The 21,194-nt window shown below is 35.5% G+C and overlaps 4 protein-coding genes across 5 annotated transcripts in view; 2 read left to right on the top strand and 2 right to left on the bottom strand.

The window, feature by feature from the left end:
* LOC104727666 (glutathione S-transferase T3-like) lies at positions 1,795–2,313 on the bottom strand. The gene has a single exon (XM_010446752.1). The coding sequence runs from the start codon at positions 2,311–2,313 to the stop codon at positions 1,795–1,797; it is 519 nt and encodes a 172-aa protein (XP_010445054.1).
* Positions 7,701–9,540, top strand: LOC104721841 (peroxidase 45-like). Its single transcript, XM_010439907.2, has 4 exons — positions 7,701–7,938; positions 8,162–8,350; positions 8,705–8,870; positions 8,965–9,540. The coding sequence occupies exons 1-4, from the start codon at positions 7,726–7,728 to the stop codon at positions 9,369–9,371; spliced, it is 975 nt and encodes a 324-aa protein (XP_010438209.1). The 5' UTR covers positions 7,701–7,725; the 3' UTR covers positions 9,372–9,540.
* LOC104721840 (uncharacterized protein At4g30180-like) lies at positions 13,933–14,668 on the top strand. The gene has a single exon (XM_010439906.2). The coding sequence runs from the start codon at positions 14,026–14,028 to the stop codon at positions 14,485–14,487; it is 462 nt and encodes a 153-aa protein (XP_010438208.1). The 5' UTR covers positions 13,933–14,025; the 3' UTR covers positions 14,488–14,668.
* The window catches only part of LOC104721839 (ATPase 2, plasma membrane-type-like), a 6,283-nt gene continuing 645 nt past the window's right edge, over positions 15,557–21,194 (bottom strand). The window contains exons 2-16 of one of the 2 annotated variants that reach the window (XM_019232943.1): positions 20,368–20,487; positions 20,024–20,260; positions 19,223–19,924; positions 18,544–18,603; positions 18,338–18,460; positions 18,154–18,258; positions 17,900–18,044; positions 17,650–17,814; positions 17,310–17,548; positions 17,176–17,208; positions 17,003–17,084; positions 16,747–16,907; positions 16,468–16,641; positions 16,006–16,370; positions 15,557–15,914 (exon numbers count right to left, since the gene is read on the bottom strand). In XM_019232943.1, the coding sequence (XP_019088488.1) occupies positions 15,821–15,914; positions 16,006–16,370; positions 16,468–16,641; positions 16,747–16,907; positions 17,003–17,084; positions 17,176–17,208; positions 17,310–17,548; positions 17,650–17,814; positions 17,900–18,044; positions 18,154–18,258; positions 18,338–18,460; positions 18,544–18,603; positions 19,223–19,924; positions 20,024–20,260; positions 20,368–20,487 (2,805 nt within the window). In that variant the 3' untranslated portion in view covers positions 15,557–15,820. Of the gene's footprint in view, positions 15,915–16,005; positions 16,371–16,467; positions 16,642–16,746; positions 16,908–17,002; positions 17,085–17,175; positions 17,209–17,309; positions 17,549–17,649; positions 17,815–17,899; positions 18,045–18,153; positions 18,259–18,337; positions 18,461–18,543; positions 18,604–18,772; positions 18,878–18,956; positions 19,080–19,162; positions 19,925–20,023; positions 20,261–20,367; positions 20,488–21,194 lie in introns of both variants that reach the window. The other variant, XM_010439905.2, reaches the window with a different exon arrangement.

The following is a 21,194-nucleotide window of genomic DNA, read 5'->3' as shown; positions in this document are numbered from 1 at the left end:
GAGTAGTTCCAGTTCCATCTTCTTGTTGGAATTCTTGTTCGTCATAGAGTGTGTATGAATCTCGTTCATCTTCGACAATCATATTATTGAGTATGAGACATGCTCTCATAATATATGCAATTTTACCCTTTGACCATAAAAGAGATGGATTTTTAATCATGGCGAATCTAGATTGCAGGACTCCAAATGCATGTTCAACATCTTTTCGTGCACCTTCTTGACGTTCTGCAAACAATCGATGTTTTGGGTGCTGTGGTTGTGGGATGGATTTAACAAATGTTGCCCATTCGGGTTAAATACCATCTGTTAGATAGTAAGCCAAATTATACTCATTTCCGTTGACATAGTACGTATTTTCGGGAGCTCGACCGTAAATAATGACATTAAATATTGGTGATTGATCAAGAACATTTAAATCGTTACAAGTACCTGGAGCTCCAAAAAATGCGTGCCATATTCAGAGATCTTGTGAAGCTACCGCCTCCAAAACAATTGTTGGCTTACCGGTGCCTCTTGAATACATTCCTTTCCAAGCGGTTGGGAAATTTTTCCACTTCCAGTGCATACAGTCGATGCTTCCAACCATCCCGGGAAAACCCCTCTGTTCTCCATAAAAGAGTAGCCTTTCAAGATCCTCTGGTGTTGGTTGGCGTAGGTATTCAGTGCCAAACAAGTCAACTATTCTGACGACGAAATGTTCCAAACATTTACGAGCAGTACATTCAGCAAGACGTATATATTCGTCAACCGAGTCCGACCCAGTCCCATATGCTAATAGTCGAATTGTTGTAGCGGTGATTGACCATTCCAGAAGGTTGCATCCCTTTTTGGCTTAAAATATGGAACTTCTTCACTGAGACGATTCACAATACGCAAGAACAACGGCTTGTTCATTCGAAACCGTCGGCGGAATTGGTCAGCATTGTAAGTCGGATTATCAGAAAAATAATCGTTCCACAAACGTTCATGCCCTTCTTCGCGTTTTCTATCGATATATGTACGTGATTTCCTTTCTGCCGGAATTTCCTCTTCAACAACTTCAAATTGGTTACTAAATTGCTCTTGAAATAATTGGTTTAACCTATCATTATTGGGATCATAATGGTAGTGAAAATTGTTGGAAGAAGATGCCATAAAAGGGTTGAGAAAGAAAATGTTCTTGGTGAAAGAAAGAAAATGGTTTGATTTTGAGTTGGTATGTTAGATTTGCTTGATTTGATCTTGTGATCTTCTCATATATATAGAACTTTGGTCATTTCGGACAAGAGTGTATGTTTTGCATGTGAACAATCGGACATGTGAACAATCACACATGTGAACAATTGGACATGTGAACAATCGGACAAACTCAAAAAAAATCTTGTGACTCTGTCCAAGCAAAGAAAACAAATACATGTGACTTAGTCTTTAAAACTACATTCCAAACACCAAATTCCAAATACATGTGACTTAATCTTTAAAACTACAATCCAAAGCAAATTACTTTAGCTAGATCACTTGGTCCTTGAGTTGGATTACTTGGTCTGGATCACTTGGTCCTTGAGCTGGATCACTTGGTCCCAATAGATAAATATGAAACACATGTGAAACCGAAAACACATGGATTTATTAAACATAAGCCGATTCATTAAAAACACATGTAAAACATAAACATAAACCGATTCATTATGAACATAAACTAGAGTTAAAACAAAAGACAAACATACTTAAAACAAACATAAGACAAACATACTTAAAACAAACATAAACTAGGGTTAAAACAAACATAAACTAGAGTTAAAACAAACATCTAAGCTAAAACAGTTCAGCCATTAGCTTCTTCTTTAGAGATTTTTCATCTTCATCTAGCGTTTCTTTCTTGGTAATGAGAGTGTCAAGAATGGACATCTTTTGAAGTTCTTTCATGCCCTCTAAATCCTTCTTTTTGATCTCCCACACGTGACTAAACTCTGCCGATGGTGCAGCCTTCTCTTTACCTTTGTTCCTTGATTTTTTCATTGCCTTTATACCAGCAAGCCTGCTCTCGTGCTCACCCACAACAGACCCTGAAGATGGTGCAGCATCATCGGCTTTTCTTTTGTTAGAGCTGGTTGTCTTTGGAGTGGGGTTCATAGGCTCCAAATTAATCCATTTCTGTTCATAGCGAAGCACATTCCAAGCATACTCCAAACCAAACTTCCTCTTATACAGCTTAGTGTAGAGTTGGTGAGCATTCTGCAGAATATCCAAATCATTCATGCCACTAGCTTTCTCACTCTTTGCCTCTGCATAAGCTCCACAGAACCTACTCACTTCCCTGCTGATTTTTGCCATCTTTGTCTACAATGGTCAGGGAGCCTTGGTTCACCACCACCAAGTACATGATCACTTGTTGCATAATAGTCACCAATGCGCTTCCAAAAAGACCCAAACGGTTGGTCATTCCCAACTATTGCATCCTTCAATGTGTTTAACCAGCCGCTTATTAGGCTTAAGTCATCTTGTGTGGACCATATCCTTCTCTCCCTACGTTGTTCTGCTGTCTCCTCTGGTTGACTAGGAGGTTTACTCGGCTGTGAACTAGTTTGTGAACTAAAAGAAGGGATTTGAGAGGAACCAATGTTTAAAGGGGAAGAAAAGCTGTCGTATGGGAAGTTAAGAAGACTAAAGTAGGATTGAGACTGACTATTAGGAGTATTATTTGATTCCATAGCAAGCAGATTTAAAACGGAAGAAGGTGAGGAAGAGAGATTATTGGAAAGTTCTTAGAGATTGGTAAGAAGAAAGAAATAAGATTGGTTAATATAGAGAAGTTAAGAAGATCATTCAATTCAAAGTTTGGTGTTGTTAGAGAATTTTAATTCTAAATAACCATTACCTACTTCAGTCAAATCAGAAGTAAATAAAGGTCATTTAGTGTTTTAAATATGTAAACCAAAAAGTTTGGTTTCGTTAAAGCATTGAACTCAGTTTACAACTATAGTCTACACTATCACAACTAAACAAGCAACATAGACCATCGCAATCACTTTACAAGCAACTACTCAAACATATTATACAATAGACAAACCAATCTTTAAACCAATCACTCAAACACCACTCAAACACAAACCATTTAGACTATAGTAGCAATTCAAACCAACCTTTAAGTGATTCAAACCATTAGATTATAGTAGCGATTCAAACGTTAAACTCAGACACCACTCTTCAAACACAAACCATTCAAATATATTATACAATAGACAAACCAATCACTCAAACACCACTCAAATCTAAGTTTGTTGATGGATATCCGATTTACCTTTTACTATCGAGTAATGCAAGTTTGTTGATGGATATCCGATTTAATTTCCCATGTCTAACCTCACCTACAAGCCTCATAAACAAAAAAATTGATTAATGTTCATCACTGTAAGGCTAAAGCATAATCGATTAAGGTTGATTTCAAATACAGGGCAAAATCGCTTTGCAATCACTCATACAAATCGATTAAGGTTGATTTCAATTACAACACACCACACTCAAAATTGACTCATAAAAATCCTATATTGGTTAATCAAAACCTTTGACAGATGAGACGAAACCCTATTTACATTATACTAAATCAAAACCAAATTCAGAGATTTCAATACCCTAAATCGATGAAACATCGATGAAACAAAGGAGATGAGATTACCTTTATCTTTGTTCGCCGGAGATGAGATTTGCGAGCCAGCCGAGATAGAGGAGACGAGGAGATCTCTTGAAGAGGAGCTGGGGAGCTTGGCAAGACAGCGGAGACAGAGGAGACGAGGAACTTGGCGAGACAGCGGAGACAGAGGAGACGAGGAGATCGCCGTTTCGAAGAAAGGAGATCACTTGCGAGACAGAACAAGAAACACCGTTGAGATGAGATCGCCGTTTCGAAGAAAGGAGATGAGATCGTCACAATATCGAAGAAAGGGGGAGCAATCGCCGTTTCGCCGTTTGGGAGAGAACAACAACAAACCCTAACTCGACAATATCGAAGAAAATGAAACGAGAGATGCCAAGAAAAAAATTCCAATCCAAATCGGCCACGTCACACAAGAACAACCCAAAAAACAGTTCTACAATAAGATCCATTAAACTGATCTAAGCCCAATTTATATTTATGACTGTTTTAAGACACTTTTGATCTGTGAGTTAACAAGTCTTTGAACTTGTTTATTATCTCTTTGTGTTTTTTTCTTTTTCTTTCATAAAGTCAGTCCTATTGTGCATGAAGTACTAAATAACCATGATTTAACAAATGGAAGAGATACAATAAGATTTAGGACATGCCATTTTGAATTCTCATTTCTATGAGTTTATCCAAGTTGGATCAATTGAAGAGAAAGATTCAAAAATCAGAGTGCATAATCCTTTGGTTAATCGTCTTCTGCCAACTCTATTGTACAATTGCATCTTAGGATTTAAAAAAAAAATTGATAAAAGGATTATGCACTGATTTTTCAAATCTTTCTCTTCAAAGTAATGAATTCTCAAATCATGATCAACGTTTTATAAAGTACTGAATTCTCAAAATCAATAGAAGAATTATGAAAGGATTATGCATTCTGGATCAACGTTGATCAAATAATTGAGATACCAAATAATTGAGATGCCAAGTGCCAACTAGCGTTTAATTATCCTACTTAACCTAAACAGATGTTTACTGATTTCTCCATAGACTACATAGTTTAAATTCTTTGGTACGTAAACTTTTGGGGACACGAAATACGTGAATGCGAAATGTAACTCTCCCTCTCCTTTTGTTTTTTTGTTTTGTCTTGTTTATGAATGTCTCGGTCAATGCAGGAAAGCAGTTTAGAAGAGAAGACGATGGAACGGTGTCGTTTTCTTCAATCATGGTTAGATGCCATGTGACGCCTTATTAGAGCCGTCAAGACTTTTATAGAATAACTCTTCTAATGATTTTGAGTATTAATTACTTTAAAACACTTTGATCAAATAATTCAGATGCCAACTAGTGATTGACCAGAATCTTTTTTACTTAGCCGAAACTTGGTTTTTTAGTGGTTTCTCTAGAACTGCAAAGTTTTAAATATTCGGTATGTAAACTAATTAAGATGAGTCACCAGACTCATCGCATACTGCCACATCTCTCTAGTTGGACGTCTTAACGAACCCTAATGATATTAGACTTTTTAGCTTGTCGTACTCTAAACGATAATTATATATCTACCATAGGAACCTTTATAGTTTAAATTTAGTTGGATAATCAACACAAAACTAATCATCTAGCTAGTTTTAATATTCAACCCACGCGAGAACACAAATATATATATGTAGCAATGATTAACGTATTGTCATCATTGTTGTACCCACGATTGGTCATCTCGGATAATAGGTAAGGGGTCTAGGCCGGACACACTGAACGGACCAAGAACGTAGCATTGATCGGCCCATCAAGTCCAAAGAGAAGGCTGGAACGCGGAGAGGCGTCCCACGAGTCAGCTTGGAGTTCGGACTCGGTCAAAGATTCCCACATTTAATCGAATTGATTAGGATGCGAGATTGGCGTAGAGATTTAATTAGGCATTGATTGTGTGTAATCAGCTAGTATAAATACATAAGGGGGGTCATTGTACTGGGGATGAAAAATTTTTTACACTCAAGCAATAATATACACTTTTAAACACTTAAAAACTCTCAGTTTAGTTCGGAACTCTAATGGTGGTGAGCTCCTCCACTCGTAAAACACTTTGGAAGGAGAGTTCTGGTTTCAATTCTCACAATCATGTATATTGGCATTCACTAGTCCTTGATGTAAGATCTCTTAACAAACTCTGTTTTCTAACATTTTTCTAATACTAAAAATATCCACAGACTATTTCATACTAAAGACTTTGATAACATATTTAATGTGAAAACTGGATATTTTAAATGTGAAAACCGGATATATTCATAATATGGTCGAACCACCATTTAAAGTGTGGATGATAGAAAATTACTACAATCATGTATTTTCACATAATGTGTATGTGACAGTCTTATATAAACTACAAAAGAGTTCTCGTGTCAAAAATTAAACTCCAAATTAAATAATTTTTCGTCTAATTCGTACAAATTTATGGTTAGTTTTCGGAAATTTATCTACTGATAGCTACTAACTTATTTTACAATTATAATAAAATCTTGAATGAAAACTGCTTACTTATGATTAAAATAATCCGCAGTTGGCATTACAGTGACATGCGTTATCGCTTTGTTCCTGTTTGTTTATCCTTTTTAGTATTATCTATGGGAGAATTTATCACTTAAAAAAAACAATAAAACAAAACATTATTAACTCAATTATTGACAATATTACAGCATCAAGGAACATGTTCGTGACCGCGACGCCCGATTTATTCCATTAATATAACCTTCTTACAAGTTTGTTTTATTGTGCATCGATCACTTTTAATAATTTTAAAAAGAAAAAACACTTTTAAAATTAATTGTCCCCAATAAAACAATCAGGATTAAATATTGTAGTCTTAACGACAATTGAAATAAGGTCTAATACTAAATGATAGTATTATTGGTACAATATCATTACAATGTGATTGTTTACACTTTTTAAATGACATGGGTTTCCATATTTAACTTCATCTTAGCTTGCTAAGACTTTTACGCACCAATGGTTCTAGTTTTTCATCGTCCCGAGTTTGAAGAAACTACATCCTCGGTCCAGAACTTCTTGTACAAAAAGTTAGAACTATTTTTAAGACTAAACAATTCCTATATGTTGTAATATAACGAAATATTCAATAATCTCTTTGTGTATGGCTAAGGTGTTAACTGACTACCCACTAGATTGATTTTTTTCTCCTTCTTAATTCAGTCTTATCCTATAATAGTTCCAATAATTTCACAATTGCAAGTAACTTATATATAAATGAATTCATTAGTTAACTATGACAAGTCAACTTTCGAATCATATTCCACGTTGTAAAGTTAAATTTTAAGGTAGATACTAATCATACTAGTAAAATGAAATAAGATGAGTTCTTCTTCTTGTCACTTCTCGATTTTGTTTTAAGTAGTTGGTGAGAAGTGGTAAACTTGGTAACATGCCATTGAGTTGTCAAAGATAAGCATGTATACGTACGGTTATTATAAAAAAAAACGTATACCATACTGCATACATATGTATAGTGTATACACACATAGATATCGTAGTATTATATATAAATGAGAATTACCAACATCGGCAATTTTTTTTTTATAAATGTAAATTAATTTGTTGTTCTCTTATGCATGATCCGTTTGCAATTAAAAGCCAGAGTATTGTAATATATACACACCTTGCAGTGACCAATTTAATACATTTAAAGAAAAAACAATCACCGTCTCGACCAATATAGACCACTACAATACAGCCAATTTATGGATTAACTTGACCGTTTTACACACATATGACATATATATATGTATATATAGAAAATTAAAATAATAACTCAAAGCCTCACTTTAGCCCCCTCTCAAATTGTCAATATCTAGATGGAGTGTTACATCCACATTTCCTAACAGTTTCTACTCCCTATTTTAATATGGCTAGGGATTTCTTTAATATATCATTCAACAGATCATCATCAGAATAATCATCAAATAATTTTTCTATTGAAGTGGCTAGCCCAAATTGTACGATACCTTTCAATTTAAACTTCTCTTTCTATCTACTATATAAAGAGACTCTCTAACAACTCTGAAGTATGAGACAACTAATTGAATTAAACCATGGAGAAGAATACTGCCCAAACCCTCTTCTCCATATTTTCTCTTCTTCTCCTTTCTTCATGTGTCTCTGCTCAGCTCCGAACAGGTTTCTACCAGAGGTCATGTCCCAACGTCGAAAACATCGTTCGTAACGCGGTCCGTCAGAAATTCCAGCAGACTTTCGTCACCGCTCCGGCCACTCTCCGCCTCTTCTTCCACGATTGCTTCGTTCGCGTACGTTACAATTTCTATAAATATATATCATAGGTGCAAAACTAGTTTTTGAAAATAATCGATCGCGATGATATTTTCTTACAATAAAAAATTTTATTGATCGAAAATCTACAAAAAAAAACGTGTGAATTAAGAGTCTTAAATGTTTATCTTTCTATATATATCATTTTCTAACAAAATATTATAGTTACTTACGTACTTATATTTTAATATGAATGTTTAGGGATGTGATGCGTCAATAATGTTAGCATCACCGTCTGAGAGAGACCATCCAGATGACATGTCACTGGCCGGAGACGGATTCGACACGGTGATAAAGGCGAAGCAAGCCGTTGAAAGAGATCCTAACTGCCGCAACAAAGTCTCATGTGCTGACATTTTGGCTCTCGCCACTCGTGAAGTCGTGGTTTTGGTAATTAATATATATATTTTTCTTTATTACATTAACTTAATTTATATTCCTCTCTTTTTCCCTTTTATATCATATATAATGTCAGTCCGAGTCCGAGGTATTGAAAATTCGGTTTTGTTATATATCGTTTTCAGTTTTATTGTGAAAAAGCTAATCATTTTATTTAAAATATAAGAAGCATGGTACGAGTTAACTAGTAAAGTAATGTTAATTTGATATCAGTTGACACCTTTTTATTGGCAGCTTGTGAATATTATTCTATACAAGTACAAGTAATAACAGGTCATATATATAGTACCCAAAAAAAAGGGTATCATTATATAACAAGATAACTAAATAAATAAAAAATTGCAGACCGGAGGACCAAGCTACCCGGTGGAGCTAGGGAGGAGAGATGGCAGATTATCAACAAAAGCCAGCGTTCAAAAGCAACTGCCTCAACCCGGTTTTAACCTAAACCAGCTTAACTCAATGTTCAGCCGTCACGGTCTCTCTCAAACCGACATGATCGCCCTCTCAGGTACCAAACCGAACGAACTAAACCGATTATACTTTTTTTTGGTAGTATACTTGTTATTATTATGATATAGTATTAATGTTATTGTATTATTCAGGAGCGCATACTATCGGATTCGCACATTGTGGGAAATTCTCAAAGCGTATTTACAATTTCAGCCCTAGAACACGTATTGATCCAAGTATTAACAGTCAATACGCACTTCAACTCCGACAAATGTGCCCGATCGGGGTCGACCCACGAATCGCTATCAACATGGATCCCGTCAGCCCACGTACTTTCGACAATGCTTACTTCAAGAATCTCCAACAAGGAAGGGGTTTGTTTACGTCAGACCAAGTCTTGTTCACGGACCAACGTTCTAGAGCTACGGTTAACTCGTTTGCCAACAGTGAAGGAGCTTTTAGACAAGCTTTTATCTCGGCCATCACAAAATTGGGTCGGGTTGGTGTTAAGACTGGTAATGCTGGTGAGATTCGAAGAGATTGTTCACGTGTCAATTAGAGGTGTTTTGACGTTTTTTTTCTTTTTTTCTTTTCGGGTTTCTTTCTTTTATTCATTAAGAGGATTTGTTTTTATTTTGTTAAATAAACGTTAAGTTCTTATTGTTAATAATGAGTCCAAAAGTGTTCATGAAAAACTACAATTAATAAGATGGATTTATTTCGCTTTTCTTCTTCTTTTGTTTTATGGTTATATCTGACATTATTATATGGTCTCTATGGATGAAAAAAAAAATCAGGCATTTTGAGCTATAGATAATAAGGGTAATCAGATCTTTCGATGTCTCAAATTAAATCATAATTTCACAATTTTCCTAAGTAAATCAGTGAAAAAAATGATGGCCAAAACCCAAAACAATCAAAGTCGAAAAAATTGATACATTGTTTGTTTGTTTGTGTTAAGATATAGGGGAACAAACAATTCATTTTACTGCATACTTCGACATTTATACAGGATTTGCAACGAGAAATTGCCAAGTTAGTCCTGATAAACTTAATCATATAAGTCAGTCCTCTTTATTTTGTTCTTTCACATAAACTGTTTAATGCATAAATACTTTTGTGTCGTTGTCACCTTCACTGGACTTATTGATTTGTTGTATTCTTAATGAAGACGCCCATAATCTTAGCCCAAAGAAAAAGTACTAAATACAAATTTTGTCTCGGCTAGCTTCTTCGTTCTTTAATTACAACGACCTGTGTTTTCAAACTCGAACCGATTTCGCTAGTCAGACTCAGACTGGTAAAGTGGTAAGTCTGCGACTTGGTCGATTCAGTTATATTCTAGAAGTCCAGACTTATATGTTTCTCTTAAATCTGATAAAAGTTTATGATCGGATCAAAAATGTAAACTTCTTATTTGGTTGACATGTTTGATACGAAAATATTCAATCAATATAGACTGGGCTCATAATTTAGTAGGCCTAACATCAATGCATAACGATGAATTAGCTAATGACCGTTAACATTTGTTTGTTTAGATAACTGACCATGAACATTTACCCTCCCTCAACATCTTTTACTCTTTTATATACTTAAATAATTGTTAGTTGGTGATAGTTTCTTTAAACGTCAAGCCTAGTAGCCTACTTGCATGTGGACCAATGGACCGACCTAACAGAAGAGAAAATAAATCTTTTTTGTTTTTCACTAACGCAGAGTATCCAAAATCTCAAATTTGTTTTTTTCGTACACTTTTGAGTTCCTTTTATGGCAAAACAATAAAATATGATGTTCCTTTACTCTCTGTAAAATTAAACGAGTTAGTATTTGAAAACCAGAATACAAAGAAGAAAAAACAAAAAACAAAAGATGTGAAGGAGGATGAGACTCGTAGTTGCAGTTTCTACCAAATACAAGAAAATCTTTACTGCGTTTTCCCTGTCCTCTTCTTAAATTTTTATCACATTATTTGTACTGCAAAATAGTTATAATTTTATATAAAGATTCCTGCCAATAGTTTGACATTATTTTCGTTTTTAATTATTTCGGAACATAATATGATGTCTCCAAACTAATGCTCTACGCTTTTTGTTTTAGTTACATACATATACACGGTATGTTTTATTAACAAAGCCAGAAATATAAACGTGGTTGTGTTACAAAGAGCTCCATTAGAAAAATCTTTAATAAACGAAGAATACAGATCGTTAAGCGACTAATCTTATAATGTCAAATTTGAAATAGACTTGCATTGTGGAATTCACCGGTGAGAGTACAAAATGGTTGACACAAAAATGTGGCTGAATTTTATATTTGTTTCTTGTCCTGAAAAGAGAATGGTAACTTTGTCTTTTTTAGTTTTTGTTTTTGCTCATAGTTTTTTTTTATATATATATCTTATTATAATTTACGTTAGAATCGGTGACAAATGATAAAATAAAAAAGTATACCGATCAAAATTAGTATGAAGTCAGCATTCTTTTACTTTTTTTTTTTTTTTTTTTTGGGCAACCAAGTCAGCATTCTTTTACATATTTTGTTATTTGTTCTATTTTACAAATATATAACCACGCATATCATTCTTATATGTAGCTTCCTCGATCTATAAGATAACCTTTATACATAAACCTTTTCTTTTCCTATAAAAAAAAACTTTATACATAAACCTCTACATTTTACATTACAGGCGAGGTTTTTTTTGTTTCTCTATCAGTAACGAAGATTTTGTAGAAGAAAGCTTTAAAGTGAGTGCACGTGGGGACACAATTTGTGAAAATAGCTCCAAATTAAGAATAGAAACAAAACACGCGAATTCAAACCCACATGAGATGTGTCCCTCCCAAGTCCCAAATCCCAATCCAAGCCATATCTTTCCTCCTCTATCTGGGTCCGTTTTTTCTTTTAATTATTATTATTGCTTACACATTTTTATTTCAGTTTAAACTATTAAAAAAAAAAGCTTATATGTAAGAGAAAACAAAATTGAAGAACAGCACGAACAAGTCATAACATGCCATCTACGATATTCGATAGATATCTCTCCACAGGCTTTGTACAAATTTTTCTGACACTTCTGTACGATTTCTTTGTGGTTCATTCAGACAAAATAGTTCTATATATTTTTATATTATTGGCATTAATTGTTTGTATTCATTGTTTTTTTTTATTGTTTGACATAAAGATACAATTGAATAATTACGAATTTGTTTTTTTTACCTATAGCTTGATTGTGTGATTGGCAAGAGTTACACATTTAATTCTGTCATTTTTTCAACGTGGATTGTTAAAATAGTCAAAGGTGGACACAAACCATTAAGCAAAAATCCAAAGAAAGTTGTATGATTATATGCATTATTTGTTCAATGTCTACTATAGGTGTGAATATCTAGTATCTAGTGGTAAATTTGGTATGCACATCTACTAGGTTTGAATCTCATTTACTTTCTCGTCTTAGATTGATATCATTTACTGTATTTTGTTTTCAACTAGAACATATTCATCTACCTTTTTATCTATCTATGTCATATTATTAAACTAATATTAGTATGATTTCAGTATTATATATGTATTTGAATGAAAGAAACTATAAACTGCATGTAGATGGTTAGCATTATTAATACATGTTTTCCACGTTTGATCAAAGATTATGAGATTGCATTAATATAGTATAAGAGAAAACATCACATACTAACAAAAATAAGAAGCAATTTCCTTGCTACATTAATTGATAATCTACTAACCCTTGACTTATTTTTTGTGTGGTAGGACGAAGAACACAACAAAACCAAGAAACAGACAATTTAGTTTTTGCTGTTAGCATCAAAAGCTAGTAACGTGTATATTGCATATGTTAATCACTATAGATTAAGAGACAACTTGTAATGTCCCAACCGCCCATGTTTAGTAGTTATAGATATTTTCTGGATTATATATATTATAAATAATAATTCGGTATATACGTTAAAATAAAAACAAATGAGTAATGCGCAGACTTTCATATCATTTCAAAAGTTACCTTTTCTGTCAACATAAATTATATTTATCAATTTTATAAATCTTATACGGAAAATATCTTATTTCAAACCTGAAAATGCCAATCATGATTAGAATTTAAAATCAGAAAAAAAAAATTATGTATAACCCAATTAATGACAACACGTTTGTTTATATATCTTAACTTATATATATACGTTAAGAAATTTGGGTCTACGCCGTATTAATTGCACTGGCAAGTATAAAATACGAATTTGGAAATGTTTTGAAGTTTTACAGTATAGATGACCAAAAAAACCTACCACTATATTATTGACCAAAATTATTTGTTACCATCTGTATTGAAAGCTTGAAAAAAGTAGTGGATAGTGAAACCAAATTCATCACATGCAGCTTTAAAGGAAAATGTTCAGATGAAGGAGATCTATAATGTGGTTGTATTGGTAGAAATGACATAGATTCATCAAATTAATTAGGAGATTGACTCAAAGGACACACACATGTATTAATATATATACACAAAGTGTGTGTGTGAGAGAGATAGAGAGATAGAGAGAGAGGTTTTAAGAAGGAGGAACATGTGAAGGCATTAAGAGAAGGTGGGGTTTTGTATTGATGTCTTGTTCTTGGAATGGAGCCACATGGTAAGAGGGTCGCTCAAAGCACCTCTTTAGGGGTAGTTGTGATGCAGCCAAATTAGAGCTCTTGCATGTGACTCCATGTGTTTTTTCTTCCCTCACCCATTATTATTCCCGAATTCTTTCCTTCTTTTTCTCCATAAATATACTTTCTTTTATATAATTAACTTCATGTAATTAATCTTATATAAATTTAACCTGATTTTTAATGAAAATAATATCTTATACAAAAACATGAATATTAGATGAAAATTCGAATTCCGTTGTTTTTAAAATACTTTTTTTTTTCGTTTCAAAAAAGATTATTACTACGGACTACCACTATCATCAAATTATCCTATTGTGTTTTGTAGTTAAAAAGAAAAGTAATTTCCAAACATATTACCTTATATATATGTCTACAAAGAAAATTAACTTCAAAATAAGTTCTACAACATTACTTATACACCATCAAGCTTTGTCATATACAAACAAAAATAGGACCCACTCTTCTCTTTCTCTACCTCGCTCATATTCAAAGTTTGCTATATATGCAAGTTTCTCCCTTGTAGACTTTCCTTTGCAGCAAAAATAATTTCTCATATGGAGAGGCAAATCATAAACAAGAAGAAACGAGTATTTTCTCTTGAACCAAACAAGAACCCTAGTGAAGTTTTCACGAGGAAATACACAAGCCACTTGGTTCCTGCACTCAAGAAGCTCAACATGAACAAGAACTCTTCAAAACAAACGGTGAAGCATGAAGTAGACATGGCTTTGGCTTTGTCTGCTCAAGAATTTGCATGGAGCCGTTTCTTGCTAGAGAAGCTATCTTCCTCAACGAATCCAACCACTACTAGTACTTCTTCTTCCAATCAAGTTCGGATTCTAGAAAGATCCGATAAAGAAGGAGAAATAAAGGAGAAGCTGAGGGAATTGCAGAAGCTTTTGCCAGGTGGAGAAGTGATGAATGTAGAAGAAATGTTGAGTGAGATTGGTACCTACATTAAATGTCTTGAGTTGCAGACGATTGCTCTTAAGTCCATTGTTCAAGAAACTACCTGACTCTTAGTTTCAGTGTGTAACTTATAATTTGTTTCATGGTTTGTCCTTGAACTAAATTAAAATCATGCGTGTGGGTGTGTGTTTTCTCTCGTTTTTTCTTCAAGAACAAGAGCATGTCTCATAGTGGTTTTCTTTTTCTTTTCTAGCTTTCTTGATTAATCAATTATGGTTCTGGAAATATACCATACATGACCGTTAATACATCTTATAAGTTATAAAAATCGATCCAAAATCTGAATAAACATTATATATTGTCGGTTATAGTGTCAAATAGACGATGTGTTGGCAAATCAAATTCTTATATTTTGTCTTCTGTTTTTTCCTTATTTTATTATTGTAGTGTTGTGTGAAAATCTCCAAACTTTAATATTCTAATCATTTAAGCTGACAAAATTTGTTGTATATCTAATTATAAATTGTCCCTGTATTGTTTTTCTCCTTGAGTCAAGACATATGAATTTTCAATCTAGAACAAAAACCATATATATATGACCAAAACGATTTGTTAACAGCAATAGTAACAAGAAGTAAAAAAACGCAAAAGAGACTAATATATATTACTTCTGAGTATGGATAGAAAAAGTCGAAATTATTTAGATATGTAAAAAGGAGGAAAGTCCGATGACATAGTGTAACTATGCATGTCATAACTTTGAAGTCATCATCCAAATCTTTGCACGTGTCTCGCAGTCTCTCGCACCTATACAAATCTCTATTTCTCTTAAAGATTCTAGCCGTACTACTACTACACAACTTGTCTCATGTCATGTTTTTTAATGGAATTGTAAATGGTTTCAGTGTAAAAGAAAAAAAAGAAAAACAGAAAAAAAAAACTTATTTTTGGATCATTTCTACTTCTTTTCATCAACTAACTTTTCCAGTTAAAATTGCAAATTGTTTGTTGTCCCAAGATAGTTACATATCATTAAGGTCCACAGTTATTGTTTCTTTTGGCATTGTTTACAAAGTAATTAAGCCAATAAAAACTGGAATACGTAAAAAGAAGAAGATTAAGATTACATAGGCCCATGGAATACGAGCAAAGAAGAGAGTGTTTACATGTGCCAAGTGCCAAAACACAAAGGCATTGCCTTGTTTCTTTATAAGAGCAAATTTTGCAAAAGTACAGATCTGAGAATCATGTGGAGTACAGATTTGAGAATCATGTGGAGAAACAAGAACACCTAACAATGAGATTCGGGAAGAGTTACGGCAATAAACAAAGTTCTCTCCCTATGTAAATAAAAATCATAAGAGGAGGTGAAGAAGAAAAAAAGAAGAAGAAGACAAAATAGGAGAAGAAGATCAATCATGTTTGGTTTTTTTTATGTGACTACACAGTGTAGTGACTTGGAGTTTCAATGTCCAAACCCTTTAGCTTCACTACTGATTCCACATGTCCCTTGAGTGTGTGCAGCTCCCTAAGCCTGTTTAACATATAAACAATCCAGTTAGCGTTTAACTCCAACAAAAGAAAATGTTTAGATCAAAAGAATAGGGTGTGGTCTGTTTTATTACCTAGCGATCTCAGCTCTTCTCTTAGCTTGCTCTGCGATCTCAGACAATTCTCTGTAACTTCCTTTCTCAGGGAAGGTGTTATCAGCTTCCTTTGGCTGCAAACCGTGAAGTGTCCTCTGAGCATGTGCCCATTGAGCCTCTCTCTCTTCTTTTCCGTAATCTTTCTTCATTGTGAAAGCCGTCTTGTTCTCAAACAAGTTGAGCCACGCCTTTCCACTCAAGATGTATCGAATGGCAAACTTGAAAACGTCCAATGGGAAGTATGTGACAATACTGTATAGCCAGATCACACCAGCCCATCCCCATCCAATACCCCTAATCTTTGCAAATTGCCAGTTGGCATAAACCGCAATCAAAGTAGCAATCTGCATTTGGAAGAACAAATGGATTTAACATGTGTTTTTTTGAGAACCTTTATACCCAATAGAAATCACTTAAAATGCGGATTCCAATTGATCTTACCAATTGTGCAATGAGGAAAGCAATCATCAGTAACGCCCCAGGACGTTCAACAAATGACCAACTTCTTGATCTCGTGACGAAGATCAAAGCTTGACTAATGATACTAACTTGTAGGTACACCGCACCCATTAGCTCGTGGTTATTGTCCCTAATGGACCTCACACCAAATGTGTCCTGTAAAATCCAAAGTGAAACGAACGTTAACCAAGAGGAAATATAATCACCAGTACCTAAGCAAAAATTTATGGAAAGATAATTAATTAGCTCAATTGTACGTACCGAGAAAAAGTCAGTCTTGTGCGCCGCCCAGAAGAAAATAACGGTCATGATGGCCTGGTAGCCTCCTAGAACGACTCCAGTAGCAAAAATTTCTCTAAGTTTCCAGCTATCAGGTGTGGGAGATGGCTTAACTCTGTCCTTTGAGATTGTCATGATGGTACCTATAAGATTAAGACATGATACCGTTAGATATAAGTAAACTGTTACGGAAAGACTACTATCTTGAGGTTTATACAAAAGGACAGAGACTGCTTACCATCGTTAAGAATGGCAATGATCAGAACCATGAAGGCTGAGAAGTCAAATTCCCATATCAAAGCAATAAGCATGAATCCAAACTGCAGAAAGTTACAACACAATATGATCAACAAAATAATAATTTAAGACAAAAACCAACAAATGACAGAACTCTAGGAGTTATTTGCGTACCACAATACGGATTGTGATTGAAACTGCATAAATCTGTAATAGGAGAGAAAAAAAAAGAACAGAGTCATTAGTTTCAGTTCCCAGCAAGCAAGTGGTTGAATAAAATTATGAATGAAAAATAGGAGAAGACGCACAGTGTAGTTCTTCATTCTCTGGAAGATAGCCCTGCTGGTGAGAACGGCGCTGATAATAACGCTGAGTCCAGGCTCAGTGAGGACGATATCTGAAGCACCCCGAGCAGCATCTGTAGCATCAGCCACAGCGATACCAATATCGGCTTTCTTTAGAGCTGGGGCATCATTGACACCATCACCAGTCATTCCAACAATGTGCTTCCTCTCCTGCAACTTTTTCACAATTTCGTATTTGTGCTCTGCAATAATAAAGAAAGAGGCTTAGATCTAACATAACCACCATTCGGATGAACATATAGTGAGGTTTATAATACAAAACAATAAAGAAGCAAATAGTAACCTGGGAAGACTCCGGCAAATCCGTCAGCCTTCTCGATCAACTCCTCAACAGGAATGGATGCAAGGTTGGCATCCTTGTGGGTACCAAGAAGAGCCGAAGATGGATACATGTTTGTTCCCATTCCAAGTCTGCGACCGGTTTCCTTACCAATAGCAAGTTGGTCACCTGGCCACATACGTCGTCCAAGAGAATGTTAGGGGAAATGGTTAAGGTGTATAGCACAACAAGATGAATGGATGAGCAAATTTACCAGTGATCATCTTGACATTAACACCAAGATTCAAAGCCCTTCGAATGGTTTCAGCACTGTCATGTCTTGGGGGATCAAAAAGTGGCAACAGACCAACAAATTCCCATGGAGCACCTGGGCTTTCCTTGGTTTTTTCTGGCACCACCTAAAAGGAGAAATAAGAACACGATTAGACATTTGTTTCCACGCAAAAAAAAAGAAAAAGAAAAACAAAAGAAGACTGAAACTATTGAGTATCAATGTCAAACAATTACCTGGCGAGCAACAGCCAACGACCTAAGACCACGCTCGGCATACTTGTCAATAATGGAGAGCACCTTCTTGCTAAGGTCATTGCTGGCTTTGGCAAGTTCAAGGATCTGTTTGGGAAATCAAATTAGTACAAAGAAGAAGGATAAAAACAAAAGACATTTGTTGGTAGGGTTGAAGATCCATTACCTGCTCAGGAGCACCTTTACTGACTCTGTGCCAGTTACCACTGCCGTCGATGTAAGTCAAAGCAGTTCTCTTATCCACAGGGTTGAATGGAAGGAAGTGAATTTCCCTGATTCCAGCTCTAGCCTGTGAAAAAATCCCAAATTAACATAAGAATTTGTTTCTTGGAGGCTGACTAAAATGTAATTCGAACCGGAAAAGAGTTATACCTCCTTTGGATCGGCAAGCATCCCAACCATGGCTGCATCAATGGCATCCTGGTTTTCAACNAACAGACCAACAAATTCCCATGGAGCACCTGGGCTTTCCTTGGTTTTTTCTGGCACCACCTAAAAGGAGAAATAAGAACACGATTAGACATTTGTTTCCACGCAAAAAAAAAGAAAAAGAAAAACAAAAGAAGACTGAAACTATTGAGTATCAATGTCAAACAATTACCTGGCGAGCAACAGCCAACGACCTAAGACCACGCTCGGCATACTTGTCAATAATGGAGAGCACCTTCTTGCTAAGGTCATTGCTGGCTTTGGCAAGTTCAAGGATCTGTTTGGGAAATCAAATTAGTACAAAGAAGAAGGATAAAAACAAAAGACATTTGTTGGTAGGGTTGAAGATCCATTACCTGCTCAGGAGCACCTTTACTGACTCTGTGCCAGTTACCACTGCCGTCGATGTAAGTCAAAGCAGTTCTCTTATCCACAGGGTTGAATGGAAGGAAGTGAATTTCCCTGATTCCAGCTCTAGCCTGTGAAAAAATCCCAAATTAACATAAGAATTTGTTTCTTGGAGGCTGACTAAAATGTAATTCGAACGGGAAAAGGGTTATACCTCCTTTGGATCGGCAAGCATCCCAACCATGGCTGCATCAATGGCATCCTGGTTTTCAATCCTGGAAGCCATAGCTGCAAACAATAGGACTTGGTCTTTCTCCACACCCTTGCAGAAAACCTCAACCAAGTTTTTGTCCACGCTCAATTTATTGAGAGTTAGTGTCCCGGTTTTGTCACTGCACAGGACATCCATACCTGCCATCTCTTCGATGGCAGTCATACGCTTGGTGATGGCACCTTGTTGAGACAACCTGTGAGACCCAATAGCCATAGTCACGGACAAGACCGTGGGCATAGCAATGGGGATACCACCGATCAAAAGGACCAAAAGGTTATCAATTCCATCTCTGTACTTTCGGCGTTGAATAGGGTACATGACGATGATCTCAATCACCATACCGATAGCAATGGAACAGATACAGAAGTTTCCAATGGCTGTAAGAACCTTCTGGAAATGTCCAACTTGGTTTGTGCTGTCCACAAGATGAGCAGCTTTACCAAAGAAGGTGTGAACCCCTGTGGCAATAACAACCGCCTCGATTTCTCCTTGTTTGCATGTTGAACCAGAGAAAACTTCTTGGCCCGGGTGCTTGGTGACAGGAAGGGACTCTCCAGTTAGAGCAGATTGGTCAACCTTTAAAGGATCACCTTCAAGTAGACGGGCATCAGCAGGGATAATGTCTCCCAATTTGATGCTAACAATATCTCCTGGGACAAGAATAGCAGCTTCTTGTTCACTCCATTTTCCATCCCTAAGAACCTGAAACATCACAAAAAGAACAAAAACATTAGCTCTAGAGAATTTCGGAAAGTTCTGTACAACTTCTTCTTAGCATTCATTCTCTTATCATTTATTTACCTTGGTTTTAGGAGCTAGACCAGCCATAAGAGCAGCAGCAGCATTACCGGCATTGTTTTCTTCGATAAAACTGATGGTAGAGTTGATAACCAACAGACAGATGATACCGACAAAGTCCTGCCAATCCGGAGGCCTACCATCACCGTTGGCCAAAGCAATAGCCATGATTGCAGCCATTTCCATGACCCATGAAAGGGGATTCCACATAAACCCCAAAAACTTCAGAAGTTTGCTTTCCTGTCAATTATCATTGTACAAATCACCAGAGACATTCAGTAACACACTAAAAGGAGACAAAGGTAATATTGTTATATCTGAAGGCAACAACTGCAAATAGTTCAAACCTTTTTCTCTTCGAGCTTGTTGGGACCAAAGATCTGAATCCTGTCCTCCCCTTCCTGCGTTGTCAATCCTTCCCTTGAACATTTTAGCTGCTGGAAAACTTCCTCAATCGGAATTTTTTCCTGAAAAAAAAAAATCAAAAAACACAAATCCGATCAGATAAACCAAATTCAAGTAACTCAAAACATTCACATACACAGAACAGTTTCTGAAATCATCAAAAAGAGAAACCTTTTGTTAAGTAAAAACAAAGAACTAGATGGCTCTATCAACTCAGTTCATTATAACCTTTAAAAAAAAAAAAAAAAAAAAAACTCAGTTCATTATAAGAATCGTTGGTAAAAGATCCTATCGTTGACTAGTTCGGTAAAAGTAAAAGATTCGGCAGAGGGGGAAACTGCGGTGGTGAGGTGGGGACCACCACCACCACCGACCAACGTGATTGCGACGTTTAACACACGCGCCGCGAGAGTCCCACACTACCCGGCGGCAAAATCGATGCTTGGTCGCTTTAAACACAGTCCAAGACATGTAAAAGTTGCATTTAAAAAAAATAAAAAGCTTTACTTTATTTAGTGCCCCAAGAAAATTCACAAAGTTACGTCTGCACAAAAGATGTGTTCTTTTTTTTTTGTTCGTTGTTGGTTTCTTAAAGACAAAGAAGTTGAACGTACCACGGAAAGGTACATAACCCCAAAACCAACAACCAAAAAAAAACTAAACTTCTTGTTTAAAAAGATAGAAGATTAAAATCATAATGATCTTCTAAATAACATCAAATCAGTTCTTACGAGTTTGCTGTCACAATCCAAAAAAAAAAAAAAAAAAA

This window comes from Camelina sativa, chromosome 11 (assembly GCF_000633955.1).
Source record: "Camelina sativa cultivar DH55 chromosome 11, Cs, whole genome shotgun sequence".
NCBI classification, from domain to species: Eukaryota; Viridiplantae; Streptophyta; class Magnoliopsida; order Brassicales; family Brassicaceae; genus Camelina; species Camelina sativa.
This window is presented reverse-complemented; position numbering and strand designations above follow the sequence as displayed.

Coding starts and splice junctions, on each gene's coding strand:
- LOC104727666 (XM_010446752.1), bottom strand. CDS start 2,313: ATGGCAAAAATCAGCAGGGAAGTGAGTAGGTTCTGTGGAGCTTATGCA.
- LOC104721841 (XM_010439907.2), top strand. CDS start 7,726: ATGGAGAAGAATACTGCCCAAACCCTCTTCTCCATATTTTCTCTTCTT. Junction 7,939..8,161: donor TCCACGATTGCTTCGTTCGC/GTACGTTACAAT, acceptor ATGAATGTTTAG/GGATGTGATGCGTCAATAAT. Junction 8,351..8,704: donor CTCGTGAAGTCGTGGTTTTG/GTAATTAATATA, acceptor AAAAAATTGCAG/ACCGGAGGACCAAGCTACCC.
- LOC104721840 (XM_010439906.2), top strand. CDS start 14,026: ATGGAGAGGCAAATCATAAACAAGAAGAAACGAGTATTTTCTCTTGAA.